The sequence below is a fragment of the Pagrus pagrus genome, assembly GCF_965226575.1.
Source record: "Pagrus pagrus genome assembly, chromosome: 12".
Lineage (NCBI taxonomy): Eukaryota > Metazoa > Chordata > Actinopteri > Spariformes > Sparidae > Pagrus > Pagrus pagrus.
The window spans coordinates 13,987,882-14,006,281 of NC_140196.1; the positions used below are offsets into that span (position 1 = coordinate 13,987,882).

Consider the following 18,400-nt stretch of genomic DNA (forward strand, 5'->3'; position numbering starts at 1 on the left):
TCCAGTCAGGCAGAATTCACAGCACTTAGCTTGATTTGTTTCTCAATCGTTTTATGTATCAATCTTTCCTCGAGCTCAGCGAAAAACTGCAAGCTAAGGAAGTTAGTCTCCGTAAAGTAATGTTAAGACCTCCCTCAAGATTGGTAGGAAACAGATGATTCAATCAGTCATCAGAGGTCCATCAAGCAATTACAATTTGACATGAGAACAGGAAGAGTATTAAGTGGAGGATGTGGATAACAAAAGCACACGAGAGAGGGATAAATAAGGATAAATAAGGGGGAGAAACTGGAGTATGGATATTTCCTAATCTCCTCACCTCCTCTCCTAACCTCTGTCCCTCCTTCCTCCCCCTCCCCCTATCACTGAGCTTGCTTTACATCCAAATGTGTGTGTCAACAACACAGAGCCTCTTCTAATTAGGAGGCTTTAATGCAATGTCCTCGGCATAATGAGGATGTGAGTTGGAAGGGGTCATGGAAATTCCAGGAATTATTGTAATCATAAAGGTCACAGACGGGGTATTTAGTGAAACGTAACCATGGGAAAGAACATATTTAGGATCTTTTCAAATGGCTGTCTGGATGGCTAACAGCAGCTTGTTTTCCTTGTCAGTCAGTGACTCACAAAATCAGACCATGTCACAAAGCAGTCATCCGGCAACCTTGAATCTCCTTGGGCCAAATCTAAGTTGCCCTCCCCTTAAGGGAGCTCTCTGAGATGAACTGTTGATCAAGTGATTAAATAATTCATTGATTTCCATTAATCAGTGGGTGACGGAGAGGTCGGTTTTGTCGCAGTGATCTAATTCATCAATGGAAATCCATTGAAACCCTATCGCAGATGCAAATATATAAAGGGGCCATTTGTCAGAGGGAAGTAATAAAACACAACACGCTGTTCATGCCTTCATCAGTGGATGTCACCAGGATTTAGTCTGCACCGCCGAAGGTGGAGCATAGGGAAAACTGTCCAAAGCAAATGCTCTCTCTGTCTATCCATGGATGACTGGTGTACTCTGCGGAGTACGCTGTGCCAGAGAGTGCTGTGATAGCCATCCAGCACACACACACACACACACACACACACACGGATCATACAGCTGCCAAACAAATCTCCTAGGATAAGCTGGCAGCACATACAGTAAATGTCACCAAGCTGCCGTATATACTCTCAAACACACATTCAATCTATATCATCTACACGAGCACATGCACAGTCAACCTTTCCCAATTACACACACACATACATGTACGGCACACTGTTGATCCCTCCCTATAAACACACAGCATACACTGCAAACGTTAACATCTGTGGGGGCTGCCTGGCAGTTGGAGCTCCCTCTCTTCAGACGGAGGCTCTTTGTGAGATTAAAGGCTAATGTGATCTCTGACACGCAACAGGAGCCCTCAGAGCACCCAGCAGACTGCAGCGAAGTCGTGATGAGGTAAAAAAATAAATAAATAAAAGGTCGGGGCCCCCGTTACATTCATCTGATTCACTATCCATCAACAAAGACAGATGGTTATGATAGGGAATTTATGGTGCCGGCCAAATGGAAGTGACAATCAAGTCATCTGAGGAAACTGAATGTGGCAGAGGATGACAGTGCTGGGACTCAAATATTGGGCTTCTGACACAGGAGAGAGACAGAAACAATGACTAATCATGGGACAATAGAGATACCATGACATGGAAATAACTAAAAATAAAACAGAGTGATCTGAGAGGAGAGGAGGGTTGATAGAAGAACTGCAGCCTTGTGCACGATTCATTCACTCAGTCATCGTCTGTGGCGCAGAAGGAGACTGCATTTTATTCAGACCTCCAGCAGCAACATTAAAGATTTTTTTTTCTAAATGCAACCCTCCTAGCAACGCCATCATATCCCCCACCCCTGCCCGAGTAAGAAGAATGAGAGCTGGAAATGGACAACTCCCCCTTCAACTTGCATAAAGCAGTTGAGTGCTGGGCTTTCTTCTTAGGGCAAAAGGTCAGTGAGGTGTTGATTGGTTGGTGGATGAGAGAAAGTATTATTATAGTAGTTTCTCCCTTAAGAAACCGGGAGAAATGAGAAATGTGAAGCTCGGGGAGTCTATTGTATTATTTAAAGAGAAATATAGGACAAAATATATGAGCAGACAGGGAGGATTTTCCTTCAGCCACAATATCTCAACCGAAAATACACACATTCGATCATTCAAGTCCACAATTTATGGTCTTGTTGCATCAGACTTCTACATGGACAACAGGTGTTCACTGCATGTCAGATGACACATGAAAAAGGGCCAAACCACTGACATATTGCAATGTTCTTGTCGTTTTAAAAATGCTAATGCATAGAGGTTAAAAATGACTTCAACTGACTGAGATAAACATGCAATAAGGGTGCAAGTGTGAGCAGCCCTGGAGCTGTTGTACTTTCCTTTTCTTCCTTGCTTTCAAATAAAATACGAAAACCTTTCAAATAGTTCAAAGGAATAAGCTCAGTGCTGTTTGGTTTGAGTAATCCCATTCTCTCTCTCTATTTCTGTGTTCTTTAGGTTTTTGCTCTACTTTTATCAATAAGTCTGTCCTCTCTCACACAAACTAACCGACACACACACCCCCACATCGACACTTGCACATGCTGTAAACAACATCAGTGTGAGGAGAATAATTCCAGGCTTTAATGATGATACACAAGCTCTTTTCTGTATCCTTCCTGCATTTTTTAAATCAGAATTAATCTGTAAATTAAGCAACTGCTGCTAAATAATTAGAGATAATTTCACATGTAAATATGAAAAGCTTAATTCAAACTCAGATGTAACTCACACAGATGCACACACACAGCATTGCTTCACACACACTTGTTGAAAACAGTAAAAGTGGATATACTCACAGTCCCCGGAGCCTGAGCCAAATCTTTTCAATCTGTTCTGGCTGGAGGTACTTCAGGGCCGTGCTTTCAAACTCCTCGATCTCTTTGGTGGGAGACTCCATGTCAGAGGCTCAAACAGATCCGGATGTGCCAACAAGAGATCAAAAAAAAAAAGTTTAATCCCTCTCAAGTGTGAGCGGTGAGGAAGAGGAAACACCGAGCGAAGAGAAGTTGCGATGTGGTGGAACCCAGGTTGTGACCGAGGTTTCCTCTTTCTTCATTCACATTTGCACCCACAGATGTGACAAACTGGCCGTCATCCTTCCTTTTCCTCTCTTTTCTCCTTTGTTTATATGAGAGAGTGTGTGTGTGACTGAAACTCAATAACACTCAGTGCAGTGCAGAGCTCAAGCAGCTGTGACAGTCGTGAAACAGCCCAACTGTACCTCTTTCCGTTCTCCCTCTCCTCTCTCTCTCTCTCTCTCTTGCTCTCTCATTCGTTCACTTCTCTCCTGTGTGAGCACAGGGGTCCTGGAGCCTTGCCATGCTCTCCCAGCAACAACGGGATGCAGACGGCAGGGCAGCTCAATCCGGGATTAACGCTCACTGCCGAGCTCTCCACGCAAGAGGGAGGGAGGAGAAACACCACCAGTCAAAGAGAGGGAGGAGTCTGGCTGATAATGAGAAACCATGTTCTGTTTGCATCCGATGGAAAACCAGAGGGAGTGAGGGAGGAAAAAGAAAGGGGATGGAGAGGAGACCTTTCGGAGAAGACATGGCGAAGGTATGAGTCCCCTGCATTACTGTAAGAAAATACCTGGTTAAATGGGACCTTTTCCCATGAGACACCGCAATAATGACACAGCTTTTCCTTCCACTTGTACATATTTGCGTATTTCATCAGGAATGTAAAGATAAATGTCACCATGCAAAAAAGACTCTTGTAGTCAGGCAGTGTATGTAGATCAACATTGAAAGTGATGAACACATTTGCTTTAGCTTAAGGTCAGTACTATATTCATCTGAAAACAAAGATAATACATGTGCCTTACAACATATTAAATGTCATGCCAGAGAGGATTAAATAGCGTGCAGACAGTGCATTGACACTGATTTAACTGAGATTACTCTGATCCATTGAGCGCATTCAGGACCGTCCCATATTCAAATAAAAGCATTGTAAGACATGAAATAATATTCTCTCTCTTTTTTTCTTGCTCTGTCTACACTACAGCTTACAAAAAACTCTGTTGTCTTCAGGCAAAAATGTCCTTTCTTACTCATCCAGTCAGGTAAAGTGGCACCTACAGGGCTAGTTTCAGATTTAAGACTGTTTTAATGGCACCCACAACTATATAAGCCATCACGGCACACAGATTCCTGCATATATTACGCATTATATTCCATCCATTTGAGAGCTGCATCAGTAATTGTTGAAAACAGTGGGTGCTGAGTGCTCTAGTATCTGCTTTCATTTCTAGGAAGGACATTTTCTTCTATATTGTTCAGATTTCTAGTGTCTCTTGTTATTAACTTAACCTGAAAAGCATTTATGAATTGCAATAACCTCTATGTGCTATACAACAAATTATTGATTTGCTATAATAAACCATGACATGATTCCACATGTTGGTGAAATGCACCTCCCTGAGCGTGATTTCAACATTTCCGGCTCACTGCCGAACAAGAGACATTACATTACATTGCTATATGGTGATTGATAGAAATGTATTCTGTAAAAACCTCACAACTTTCTGAGCCCTTCCTGCTGTTTTCTCCCCCAAACCCACTGAACGTCTAGTGAAAAGCAATGACAAAATACAGCTCTGTCCTCTCATTTACTGCAAGTCCAAAACTTGCAAGGATGACTCAGTCCAGACCCTCCCTTCTCCGAGCCCCCTACCATACTCTTAGGTCTTTCAATTACTTGATGCAGGATGCAGGGATAATGCTAGGGCGCCACCTCAAAGAGGCTCCTGCTTTCATCTGCTGAGATGGGTCCTCAGCGAGGAGGGAGAAGGGAGGCCTGCCTGAGTGCCATGAGGCCCGCTGATGTTCTCTTCAAAGGTGCACTTATCTGTGTCTCTTTCTCTCTCTGTCTTTGGCTTTTAGTTTCTTTCTCTTTCTGGCTGCCTTTCTTCAACTGGCTCTTCATGTTTTTGTGCAGAGGTATGCTGGTCCTCAGGAGATCCGGAGCCACAGGCAGGATTGACAGGTCAACTTGAGGGGAAACCACAGCTTTAACTTCACATTTCACCACTTGCTGTTCACAGGTTTACACCCTAGGGACCTGCTGTACTGTGTCATCTCTATGTGCAAGTGTGACACTGAACAAGGTTGAGCCTGGTGAGAAAGGTTCTGTCAAAAACAGTGCAAGGACTTGGAAGGTCAATGTAGGCTGCAGTGGACTCAGAATGGAGTGTTTCCTCAGAAAAGTAAAAATACACAGTGAGTGTTGACTGAAGACTGTGGTTGAAATTTTGCTACTACAAAGACAAAGTAGTTAGAGATTTTCAGTAGGCGACTCTTGAGTGGAAGGCTGCGAGAATCAGATGGTACTGGGTTTGGGAAGAGAAGAAGACATGCGGTCCATTTTCCAATTACCTCCACACTATCGCTATACAAGAATGTCAGTACTGGCTCATTTAGCAAAAGCCTGGATTACATGCCATAAAAGTCCTACTGTTAAAACATTTAAAATTCATGTTTCCTAGTATATCGGCACATGGCAATTACAGTATTGATGAGGTTAGGGAAAGACTTAGTTAATGGCAAATAAAATATGGTATCGGATTCAACTGTGCCTGTCGATAGCAGTAACTTTCCAAAACCGACAATCTGACATTCACACTTTCACCCTTTCACACATTTCAGCAGGTGTGAAAGTAGGCTTGACAATATTACTGCCATTGAAGAACAATTTTGCAAAATTGTGCACTATTATCTGGTGGTAGACGGATTATCGGGACTGATATTCAGCATTTTTCTGATTAGCGGTGTCAGTGGTTTTGTGTCTAATTGTCTATCAGACACAAAAAAATGTTTAAATGTTATACTTTGGCTCTGATGCACCATCCTGCCTCTGTTAATGGCAAGCACTCTGTGGTCTCAGTGTCCACAGCACTATCTGATGTCACGAGTAATAGCCCATCAGCACTGAATAATCACAATTTGCAAAGTAACTAGTAGCTAAAGTTATCAAATAAAGTATTAAGTAGCAGAAAATGGAAATCCTGAAGCAAAATACCTCAAAATTGTACATAAGTTGGTAGTTGGTTGCATTCCATCACTGGTTATTCTCGACTTTGAGGCTAAGATTTTTTTTTTTTCTGTAAATGTATATCGGTTCCAATTATCGGTTATTGATATCCCCATATTTGAACTTTTTCTTATCTCTATGACACCTGTCTTTTCTCCTTCAAATTTGGTCTTTCAGAACAACTATAACACTAACACTAAACATTATTGCCTTCCAACATGGTCACATGACTTTCCATACGAATTTGTTCACTACTGAATCCCAAGTCTTAAAGGTCCAATCTGTAAGACAGTTGATTGTTGAGTCTCATTCCTAACTCGTCAAATGCTGATGAGAGGTTGGTGGCCGGCCCAACCTACAAACCCAAAGCGTAAGTATTTGACGACATAAACGGCAACAACAATAACTTATGACATATGAGGCTCTTGAGGTCTTGGGTTGGCCCATTCATAGGTGAAGATTTCAACCACTACCCCTTGTAACTCGAGCCGAGTGGGTACCAGAATAAAATTGAAAATGGGTTGAGGCCATTGCTTCTTATGTGGATCTCTGTCATACTTGATTGTCTGACACCTTTCATTACAAGATTTCTGATTATCACAGTACATCAAGCTCTAAAATGACTGAAGAATTAAATAGAAAATATTTCTAGCATCCCATATTCACAAGGAAAAAAGTTCTCTGTTGCATAAAATAGCAAGATGAAGAATGCATTTTTGTTGAGAGATGTGTCCTGGAGCCTTTGCACCCAAAGAATCTCAGTAAATACTTTAGTTATATTGCCAACTGATGAATGAAACACCTTCCAGCTAAAAAGGTAAATTTTAACAATGTAGCAGCATTGAGCATGTAAAGTCATTTAAATGCCATTGTTGCCAAGGAATCTAACTGCAAAATTGAGAGTGATTAGAGATCTGAAGGACAAATTCTAACAGATACACGTCCACATAAAGAACGCAATATTTGTCCCACAGTCACATGTTAAAATTCAGTCAAAAGGAGGAGAGATACATTTTGCAGAATGTGAATAAAACCTTTGCCTTGGGGGAAAAAAACAATAATATATGGCTGAATAAGTGATTAAGGAACAGAATGGACTTTACACATGTAGCTAACATTTTATTAAATTTCCAGAACTGTTTGTTTCCCTTCACATAATGACCATCAAAATATGCCTCTGATTAATTACTATGACAAAAACTGCTCACAAAAAAGACTTAATGAATCAAGTCTGGGGAAAATGAATAATTCGTATGACTATGACGGAGGGACTTGCTGGGGATTACGCTCTGCTAAGGTATTCTTGTCAGTGTGCTCGAGCTCACACATCGAAATCAAGACATTAACAGCCCCGGCCATTTGGAGGTACATGAAAAATTCAAATCTCATTTAAATTTCCAGGCAAGTCGATAAGGAAATCTATGCATCAAAATAGCAATCGCCTTAGCGGTAATGACCACATTTTGGTGAAGATCATCCATCACAAAATATGATTTCCCATCTATACTTCATTTCTCTTCTTGTATTGGATGTAGTGGAGATAAAAGGGTGGGTGGGAGAAAAAGAGGGCACCCAGCCATAAAGCTACATTTATTTGCAGAGTGATGGAGGTGGAAAAATACCCCAGAGAGGAAACTTCCTATTACTTCATCCCCAAGAGAGATCCCTATAGGTCAAAGGCGATGCATACAATAGCTGAACTGAGGGATGAGGAGGCGAGCAATCAGGCTCCACCATTTGAGTAACATTGAGGCGGTCAGAATAGGCTTTGGTCCAAACTGTTACCATGGCATGAAATGAGGTCTTGTTACTGTTATATATATATATATATATATATATATATATGAAATAATATCTAACATCTACACGATAGATTGGCACCAACCTTTGTATTCTGATTGTCAGTATTACTGTCTGACATTTCAGCCAAATCCCAGTGCTCCTCCTAAAACTTTAATCCCTGAACCCTGAAGGATTTACTTGTCGGCACCTGGTAAGTGTTTAAGTGTGATGGGTTGCAAAGGGCCAAAATGGTGGAAACAGGAGTGGGACAGCACTTTGCGACATCACTTTTTTAAATATGTAAAATTGTAAAATAAACAGGAAAACACAAATACAAAAATAGAAACATATTCAGTCAGAGGTTTCCATAGTTCCATATTGTCTCCAAAGCTTATTCGTTTTTCCTTTATTTAATAAACTGAGTGATTTAGGTAGAGAATCAGTTCTAGGACAAAATATCAGCAAAAATGCAAATAGGATACTTAAGAAAGAATTAAATATTCAAGTGCACCATCATCAACGTTTTCAGGTTTCCCCTGGTAACTATGGTAGCACAGTTTTTAATGCTGACAATGATACAATTTGTGGGTAAGGCAAAATCTGCAGAAATGCAGACTTACAGAGAGTGGCCATTAACAATTTGACAGTGGAACAACCCATAACTAGTCAAAACATCATAGTCTGTGAGTCTGATGCCTGGACTACACGAATATGATATATTCCTAAACGCAAATTTTTCTGTCCAATTGGGCCTCTCAACCACACGAACATGGCGATTTCACCCACATAAACAGAGATATTTTTAACGGATAAAAAAGTGGAGAAATAAAAAAATATCCGATTGAGTGGATCCGTGTAGCGGAGCTGGTGTTGACGCGATGACGTCAAGCGCCTAGTGACAAGCCGTTTGTTTGAATGCGCATGCTCATAACGTTCTTCTTCTGTGGTATTTTACATTTTGCTAATCACCACCTATCGGCCGGGCATAGCATTGCAGGCTTCAGAGGCAATCGTTTTCAGTTTTGCCTCTTCGTATGGACAGAGATATTTCTGTGGTGTGGACAGAGTTTTTTTTTTAAAACGAGGACGAAAATATCCGCTTAAAAAAATATCCATATACGTGTAGTCCAGGCCTGAGAGTGTGGGCGTTGGAGAGAAACATTAGTACCTCATCGTATGCCATGTTTCTGACCAGTTGATCAATATAACTCCAATATTTCCTCGTCTTTTATTCAACAAACTCTTGCGTAAGTGTTCTCACGAGCCTCTGGTTTACTTTAACTACCTGCCATTCACACTGAACAGGTAGATTACAGTAGGCTGTCTGAGCCTGTTAGCTGGAAATGCTTCCAATAGTTCCAGGAGGGGTTGGCTGAGGACGTTAGTGACAGCCGTTGGGAGGGAACCACATCGTCTAAATACAGACTTGATTACGTACAAGGAGCTAAAAGCAGCTTAAAGGTGCAAATAGCTTTTGCATTGGGTGTTGAAATTAGCAGCACTAAAATCCTTTTTAGAAAAGTTATTTTAGCCAGTGTCAGTATCTTTGTATACTGTGTATATTTTTAGACTCCTAACATATTTAAAGTAATTTACTGATTTTTAACATACCGTTTCAAAAAATATTACCTTTAAAAGTTTTTAGCTTTGTGATTATTATTTCCTTCTTCTCTATTGTGTGTGTATCTGTATCTACGTGGCTAGCTGCAGCATACAAATTCCCTTGCAGGAATAAATACAGTTTTATTGACTTACTTTACTTTAAAGAGGTCATATTATGCTAATTTTCAGGTTCATACTTTTATTTGGGGGTCCTTGAGAATAGGTTTACATACTTTAATTTTCAAAAAACACTTTTTCCCTTCCCCTTTTTTGGTGTGGACTTTGGGCTTTTTCACTTTGCAGACCTTTGCATGCACAAAAATGCTACATGACAAAAGAAAGGAAAGGCAAAAACCCAAAAAGCATAATATGACCTCTTTAAACTCTTCTGCAAGTATTTATGATACGTTTTTAAAAGGATTCCATACTCGAAAACAATAATAAAAAACGTCCCAACCTACAGGAGACAGGTAGTTTAGTTTCAATAATGAGGCCCCATCCCGATGTGGTCACACTCCAAATTTCGATGGACGGTTTCCACATAATGTCTTCAAAAGCCATTCAAAAGCCAGTGTTTGTGGATACAAGTGATCCTGTCTAAATGCTTACATCTCCTTCCAACTTCTGTCTCCAGCAAATTATGGCCACCATAAAATAGTCCAAGATAGATGATGATTTTCTGCCCCAGGGTTCACTTCAGGGTCAAGGCTCAGAAAACGGCACGCTCACTGTAACTCAGACAGCTCAAACTGACAAAAACCTCACAGCAAATTTATGCTGCGCAGACAACAAACTCTGCTGCCCCTCTCTAAGTGCCTTCCAGCCTGTAACTGCTCTGATCCTATTACTATATTAACCCGACAATAAGATGTGTGCAAAGCCCACAAAAAGGGGACTACTTATGTTATGGGTGAGTGGTTTGCAATTCACATAGTGTATTTAAAGGCTGCTGTGTAGGCAAGAAGAACACACTGTTATTGAGTGAGGTCAGGAGTTATGAGGTAAGGGTGAGGGCAGGCTCAAAGAAATCCCCTTAATGTATTTTCAGCCCATTTGTGAATGCAGACAAAGAAAAATGGGCTGATCGTATCGCAGCCGATGTCAATGCCAACATACACTTTAACCCTTCTTTCATGAGAAACAAAAAATATTTTGTAATATTTTGGTTTACAGTACACTTGCAAATGATAATAAATAAAATGTGATTAAAACCAAGCTGGAAAAAAACATTACATTTCTCCATTGATTTCTTAAATATGTGCTCTTCAATCCTGCCCCAACACACCTGATTCAAATGAATGGGTCATTTTAGCAGAGCTTGAAGACGAGCTGATCTTTTGAATCAGGTGTGCTGGGGCAGCGAAACATCTAAAACATGCAGGGCAGGGGTCCCACAGGAACAGGATTGAAGAACACTGCTTAAATTAATAACTTAAATATCTTATCAGTGAAAGTTGTTAGGCTGCACACAAGGGAATACAAATATTGATTAAAGCAGAGGTTTGAAGCTTTACATATGTATTCCTTACCTGCAGTAACAGGAGATGTTGCTTCGGTCAACTCTGCAAAACTCTTAACTTTGGGTAAATACTGTATGTCTGTAGAGCTTTGACAGAGTCACAGTTCATGAAAACACTGGCCATTCTAATACATTACATAGCAGAGTGTATAAAAGTCTAATTCAGATATGTGTCGTCATGTGGCGACAGCTCTTTAACATCATAACTGTGAGGTCACGCCTCAATCGTTTTGATGAATAGCTCTACCATTTGCCCATGTGCTTCCAGTCAGACTGGCCAGTGGAGGCTCATTAGTTGGCTAGTGAGGCTAGTGATGGAGGTCGTTGCTGCACAGCAGATGTCAGCGGGGGTCTGTGAACCTGCAGCTACAGCCAACTGATGGGTCAACCTCCAAAACTGCGGGCTGCCACAGAAGAGACAGCCGCCTTAATCAACTGCAAAGTTCACAAAGGCACACAGCATCCAATTAACCAGCAGATAAATCACACAGTTGACCACAGAGTGTCTGAGTTTCAGCTGCATGTGTGCATGATTGCTTGATTCAGTCTGTGATGTTTCTGGTTACTGCATGTCTTTTTTTGTTATAGCTTAGATGCTACTGTATACATTTCTGTTTGAGTTGACAAAGGAACAATTTGCTGAATAAAATAAAAAAACATGTTTTGGTGGACATGTAGTCGCCTAGAGACTTAATATACTTTTTCATTTAGGTAGGTTATTTATAGGTTCTTGTGCATGTAAAAGTTCTTCAAAGCTAAAAAGTCAAATGTCCGTGCAAATGGGAGCTCCTCTCTCCCACAGAAAATACTGCTCCTGAAGTGCCTGAAACACCTTAACAGTGCAGTCCCACCTTCAATTCCAGGACTTCTTGACATCACACAATGCCACCATGTCACACATTTGCATAATTTGCCTATATTCACAGTAGAAGCGAAGCTACCTGGAAGCTGTTTCTGTTTTTCAGCTACCTGGCGGATTGGGGCAGCGTTAGGCCAGAGTTCCCAGTCTATAAAGCCCTGCCTTTTACCAACAGCCTCTCTCTCTCACCTTGCCTTTTTGGTTATGTTGCTGCTTTACTTCCTCTTCAGGTCTTCCCTTTGCTTTGTTTACATGCATCTCACACTCACAGACTGCAATTCATTAATCTCAGTCTCTTCAATAAAATACTTTCTTTTACTTCTGGAAAAAATCTTTTCTGCTTCCAAGAGCCAAGATCTGACAAATTGTGGGTCCATCTGAGCTAATTTATCGTTACACAGGTTATCTGATATGTTTGAGTATGTCATGCCATGACAATTTTGTTTGGTCAGTGCTTAGACTTAAGGAGCAGCGCCATATTTTGAAGCTTAGGTTGGTTGAGAAGTTGTTTGTCGTAATCTGAAAAAGGAAAGTGTTTGCGCAGTGTTGGTACCTGTCCCTGTTAGGCATTTCCCCTTTTGGTTGCATCTTTTTGTGGCAATGCGGTGTCAGTCGTATGTCTTGGCAGCATATCCATGGGAATTTGTGGGGTTGACTGCCCTCAGATGGCATTTTTAAACTTGCTGGTGTACAGTGTATAAAAACCTGCCACAAGCCACATGAAGACAAGGGGTGGCTGGGCAGTTACCTGGTAAACTCCATGGGGGCTACTTTAGTCTTAACTGGGCATGTTGGGCATTCTGTTGGGTTCATTCGCTGCCTCATTTCATATGTGGCACACCTGGGCCCATGTTCCAAATCTATAAAGCCCTGCCTGTTACTAAGTCTCTCTCTCTCTCGTTCCCTGTGGCACCGGTTTGGTTATGTGGCAGCTTTAGTTCAGCATTTCTCATATACAGACTCTACTCGTGCATTGAGTAACATGCAAGAAAACGATACCTTAAAAGTTGTCACTAGCTGCCAACAGTGTTTCCCATGGGCTCATTACGTATGTATGTATGTATGTTAGTATCAGAAATTCACTCACTGTAATATTTATATTATTTGTATACGTTTTGTTGAAGTTAAATGAACTAACAATTACAGACAAATCAGAAAGGCATTTGAAGGCAAGCAATTAATGAGCAATCCTGACCATGTCAATGACTGCAGATCAGGTTTTGTGAGTTGATTTGAAAATGGTGGTGAGCCCTACCAGACAAGACCTCTACATCCCCTGGATTGAAGGTCCCTGAACTGATGGAATATCACTAGTTTGAAATACGAACTAAAATCTTTCCCTTCACCTCCTCTTGGGACCAGATTGGAAATAACCCTTATGCCTTTTGTGCTTTTTGTGTTCAACTCTCTTAAAGGTTTGGCTGTCTAAGCAGAGTTGCAATTTTTAAAAGGAAACAAAAATCTATCGAACAATCAGAACTAGTCAATTTTGATGAGAAGCGAGAGCTGATGGAAATTATGATGAAGATTTTGCATGCAAATTACATGCTGATATCTAAATGAAAATCGTTAAAATGTTTGTCAGCAGGCACAATGGAGCCAATTTAAAAAACACTTAAATTTTACAGCATCGAATGGAAAATGGAAAGATGAAGTTAGTCAATGTTAAATTGTCCAATCATGTATAAGTTGCCATTGTGAATTGATGGGTAAACGGAAATATAACGTTAGATTTACAACTTATATTATTTACAACAAATAACTAGTAAACTTACCATTAGAACTGTCAGTACATAGTTGAATAGTCACTGAATTAACAAATAAGAAGGTTAAGTAAGGTAAGTGGCAACTTGTAAGTGACTTTGGGGTTAACAATGATAAAGCAGTCTGTTATACACAATCCCATTCAAAAAAAATCCCTGTGCGAAAAGCCCATTCAATAACCAGCCTAGCAAGTGCTTTAAAGTGCACAAGGCATCCTAATGAGCAGAAACAACAGCATGACACCAGCCGCACAGATGAGTCAGCGTGTGTTTATACACTAATGGCTGTATATTGTTTTCTGTGCCTCACTGTGTGACTAAGCATGCACTGGATTGTCTTGTAGCAGCTGTAATCCTTAAACAATTTCAGCAGCTTCTACTCTATGTATCTGAAGTATTAGGTAGCCATTCAGCTGAAAGGTACAAAGATAATCAAGGAGATTTGTAAACTGAGGGATGACTTGAACACTGCAACTGGCCGAGCACATTCAATTAGCCTTTAGGATACTTGGAGGGAAGCAGTCTGTGGGGTTTAATCAATATTGTGGGACGCTCTAAAAACACAATTAAATCTTCTGCATTTCACCACATTCACCCAGACCTCAGCAGACTTCTTCCTTCATTATTCCCCAGTTTACAACAGTCAGTGGCTGCTGTCCTTTAACTCCCTCACTCCCGTCCTGCCTGCCGCAAATCATGTGATCCCTTTCCATTCTCCAATACAATCCAATTATCATCGCCTGGTGTATAGCAGCCAGCTCTGGCCTCGGAGGTGACACGGTGCTCACATCATTTTATGGATTACTGCTAGTTCCGCGGTCATTTAATCACCTTGTACCATAAATCTATCCATTTGTCATTCAGTTGTAGATCCCCGCTACTCCCCCCGGGTTTGCCCTCTATTAACCACTGTTGGTGGCCGAAGACTTCCCCTGACCTTCGTGGGACTTCCCAGACAAATACATGAGGAGGAAGATGTACATCTGTTGAGGAGTGTAAATCTTATGGAATGGATGCAATGAACAAAAGAGATGGACAAAGCTCTTTTCTAGAGCCACATTTGCAGGTATATAAGCAAAGTCATCAAGTACAATCACTTTATTACTAGTCATATCACTTTGACGCACAGTATGCAATTTCTGCCACTCGGTCTCTTAATCAACACAAAACAAAGACATAAAATCATAATGTTATTGACGTTACATGACGTCGAGTTCATCTAGCAGATTTAGTATAAGTTCTAGTAATTTAAAGATGTTTCATTGCAGAAATGTTACGTTATATTTTTTAATACACTTCTTTTAATAAGAAGCTGGTAGGCAGGGTACTTTTTAAGCAGACTTTGCGTTTATTTAAACTGTTAGTGCTGCTTAAATTAATCATTCCCTTCTCAGTAGGCTGTTATGCAAAACGTTCAGCCTCAGCAAAAGATTGAGCAGCATTTGGCTTATGCTTGGCAGTTTTTTCTCCACCCTGATTAAAGCTAAAGCTCTGTTTTAATACATGACACTGAAATAAGTCACTGTCTCTATGGACAAATGAACTGTTTCCTCTATGGCAGGTGAGAGTGCTTTTAGCTGCCCTGTGCTGACTTATGTTTTTCTTTCAAATCTAGGCTGTAGCTTTCAGCTGGAGGAACAGGCTTTGTCCAGTCAAGTGGAAAATCACTTTCTCCTTGTCACTACCCTACTCTGGAAAAAAGGACCTGTTTTCTGGAGGGAGACTATGGCAGAGAACAACAGCACTGTAATTTGAGATAGCAGAGAGAAGCACCAGAGAAGAAACCTGTGTTATTGCAGTGAGACTTCAGAGGGGAGGAAGGGAATTAGAGAATTTCCACAATGTTACACCAAACAACCCATACATTGTGAAAATGTCTTTGTTTGCTACACAAAATGGGCTTGCCATGACTCTGTGTTCTATTTTGCATACAATCAAAAGCTTGTTATCACGTATTAGGTGCATTTTTAGTATCCTGTGACAAACGCTCACTTCTCGCCACCTGCGGCATTTGTTACGGTCTCCAGAGCCATCAAGGTTAATTGGAATCAGGCGTTAAAAGACGTTCAATATTCTAAAAGTGACAACAAATTATGTTAATGGTGGTTTGAAGTCCTTGTTATCAAGGTGGAATCAATCATGCCCGCGTCCCTCGAGGTCAGCAGCCATACATAGCAATTAGCAATTTGTGTGTGTGTGTGTGTGTGTGTGTGTGTGTGTGTGTGTGTGTTTCTGTGTGTGTGCGCGCGTGTGTATATGAGTGTGTGTGTGTGTGTGTGTGTGTGTGTGTGTGTGTGTGTGTGTGTGTGTGTGTATCAGGAATGTTAAATGTCAGACAGAAGCTTATCCTCTCAACAGAAAGAAGATAGAGGATCTACTTGAAATCTTGCCAACTTCATAATCATGTTCACATTCATCAGAGGCCAAAATTACAAAATTATTAAACTATACAGAATGATGTCTGATGCTATATGTTGCCTTTTTTCTTCCCTACAGGCTAAAAGGAATATTGATTGAATGTAAATGAAAGCTGGCTAAGATAATGAGCTGGACATGACTGTCGATGTCCCACTGAACTGACACAGGATTTACTTCATTAAAATTAACAAGGTGTAAACTGACACTTTTTGTTTTTCTTGCAGCCTGACAGAAGCAAACCTGATAGCCGTTTTCTCTGTGGCATCTGGTTCATCTGCTGCAGGAAGATCGTCTGCCAGGATCTCTTCAGGACTTCGAGGGTCATTCAAGAGGGGCTTCTGCTCTTTCCCTTTGATCCCCATCCCTGCCGTGATGGCGTTCCACAAAGCACTCTGGGACTTCGAGCCTGCAAAATATAAAATAAAAAAACAAAAAGAGAAAGCCTTTATGGTGTAATAGTCATTTAGCATAGTAAATCAAGTTTTCATTTGTTTAACAGGTGGTACTTTGTATGCTTTTTTGTACATTATCTCCACTGAAAGAACTGCACTTGGCTGTCAGAAACTCCGTAAAAGGAAGTTAGAGGATTGAATCCCTTTGTAATGCTGCCCCCATGTGGGCGTATGCTGTCAATGCTAGTTTAGCTTTCAAAATAACACACCGCACAACACACAAGTAGAAACACTGCTACAAACAGTCCACTTTTCTTAGGAGGAACCATTGTAGATCATCACATTTTAATAGACTAAGCAATCACAGATTTAAGTTGGTTATGTAAAGTATGTGTCACATGTTTGTATTGTATTTTTGAGACAATAGAGAGCACAGCTTGGAATATACAATTGATCAATTAACCACATTTTCATTTTGAAAAGTGGTACAAGTGATTACATCTCGTGTCAACAGGGTGTGTGGGTGAATCATGGTTATGAGCAGGGAAATTATTTCTGATAAATCTGTTTTCCAGCTTCAATAAAGAAACTAAATACCTTTCCCCTCCATTTTAATCAGCTAGTCAGTATTCTCATTAGCTAATATCTCATTATCTCAGGGTAATTTTATCCTTTAATACTTTCATCTTAAAGCTCGCGTTGGTAAGTTGGAAAAAATGCCAAATCCAGACTCGATTTGACTTATAATGAAGGATGTCTAACATAGAGTGAACATAACATAACTTACGTGCAAAACTGGCTTGTGGTCTGGTGGAGCTTTCCGCATCTTCATTTGCCACTGGAAAAAGAGAAATAGATGGAAGAGAAGAGAAGAGAATCAAGTGATGCCACTAATGTACACAGCTATCAATGACTTTATACTCATCTGTAAATTTTGTTTTGTAACACACACTCACTCTGTGTTGACAACTTCAGTTTCCGGTATCTAATACTATCTCTTAAGAAAGCCACACTTCCCTCCACATAACCTAATGTGTGTTTCCTTTCAGATCATGAACATTGAGTTATGAGCATGATCACACAAACTGATATACTGCATATCCTACATGTTGCACAATTAATTGTAATTAGACTCTGCACATCCTGTCCTCACTGGCTTTGCCACTTGTTTCTCTCTTTATGTATTTCTATGCAGGGCTGTGCACAGACCTTCAGAGGAGCAGGTGCTCAAAGTTTAAAGGGCACAAGGACCTGGAGATAAAACGATAAATTGACCAGTCAATCAAAAGAAAATTAATTGCCAACTACTTTGATTACTGATTATTTGTTTAAGTCATTTTTCAAACAAAAATGATAAACAAGGAGCAGGTGCCAAATCACCCTTAGCTCCCTACTCTGCACTGTTTCTATGTCTACATTTTTTTATGTATTGTAGTTTACTGAAATTAAACACAAGAGACTGTGAAACAAATGTGCAATACAGACAGAAATAGGAAGGTCATTTACGATGCCATTAAACCCTTGAACTACCTTGAAGTGTGATTTAAGTGATGGCTGTCCACTAAACACTACACACAGTATGTAGAGCTCACAGGGAATAAAACATATTCACATCCACTGTAGCAGCAATGTCGAGGGCAAAACTGTATTACTTTAAATAAATTTAACAGAGCACAGGTACAACAAGGAAATAGCAACTGAGTGATATAATGTGGAAAAGGGCAACTCAAAATGAACAACTTGTTGAACCTCACACTTAATCTGGTAAATAAACAGCATCAGAAGGTTTTGCAGGTTTGTCAGAAATAGAAAGCAAATACACCTACTGTACACCCACACTGCACACCTCTGAGCAACAACTGTGCTTTCTCTTTTACCACACTGGTGACAAGTGTTGGGTAAAGCGTTACAAAAACAACGCGTTACAGTAGTATATTTCTTAT

General features: G+C 40.4%; 1 protein-coding gene across 8 annotated transcripts in view; it reads right to left on the reverse strand.

Annotated features, from left to right (window-relative positions):
• Positions 1-18,400, reverse strand: part of pde1cb (phosphodiesterase 1C, calmodulin-dependent b) — a 103,006-nt gene that overhangs the window by 63,205 nt on the left and 21,401 nt on the right. For 6 of the 8 annotated variants that reach the window (XM_084368437.1, XM_084368439.1, XM_084368438.1 and 3 more), the window contains exons 2-3: positions 17,245-17,295; positions 16,306-16,471 (exon numbers count right to left, since the gene is read on the reverse strand). In XM_084368437.1, the coding sequence (XP_084224563.1) occupies positions 16,306-16,471; positions 17,245-17,295 (217 nt within the window). Of the gene's footprint in view, positions 1-2,884; positions 3,498-16,305; positions 16,472-17,244; positions 17,296-18,400 lie in introns of those variants that run through there. The other 2 variants (XM_084368442.1, XM_084368443.1) reach the window with 2 other exon arrangements.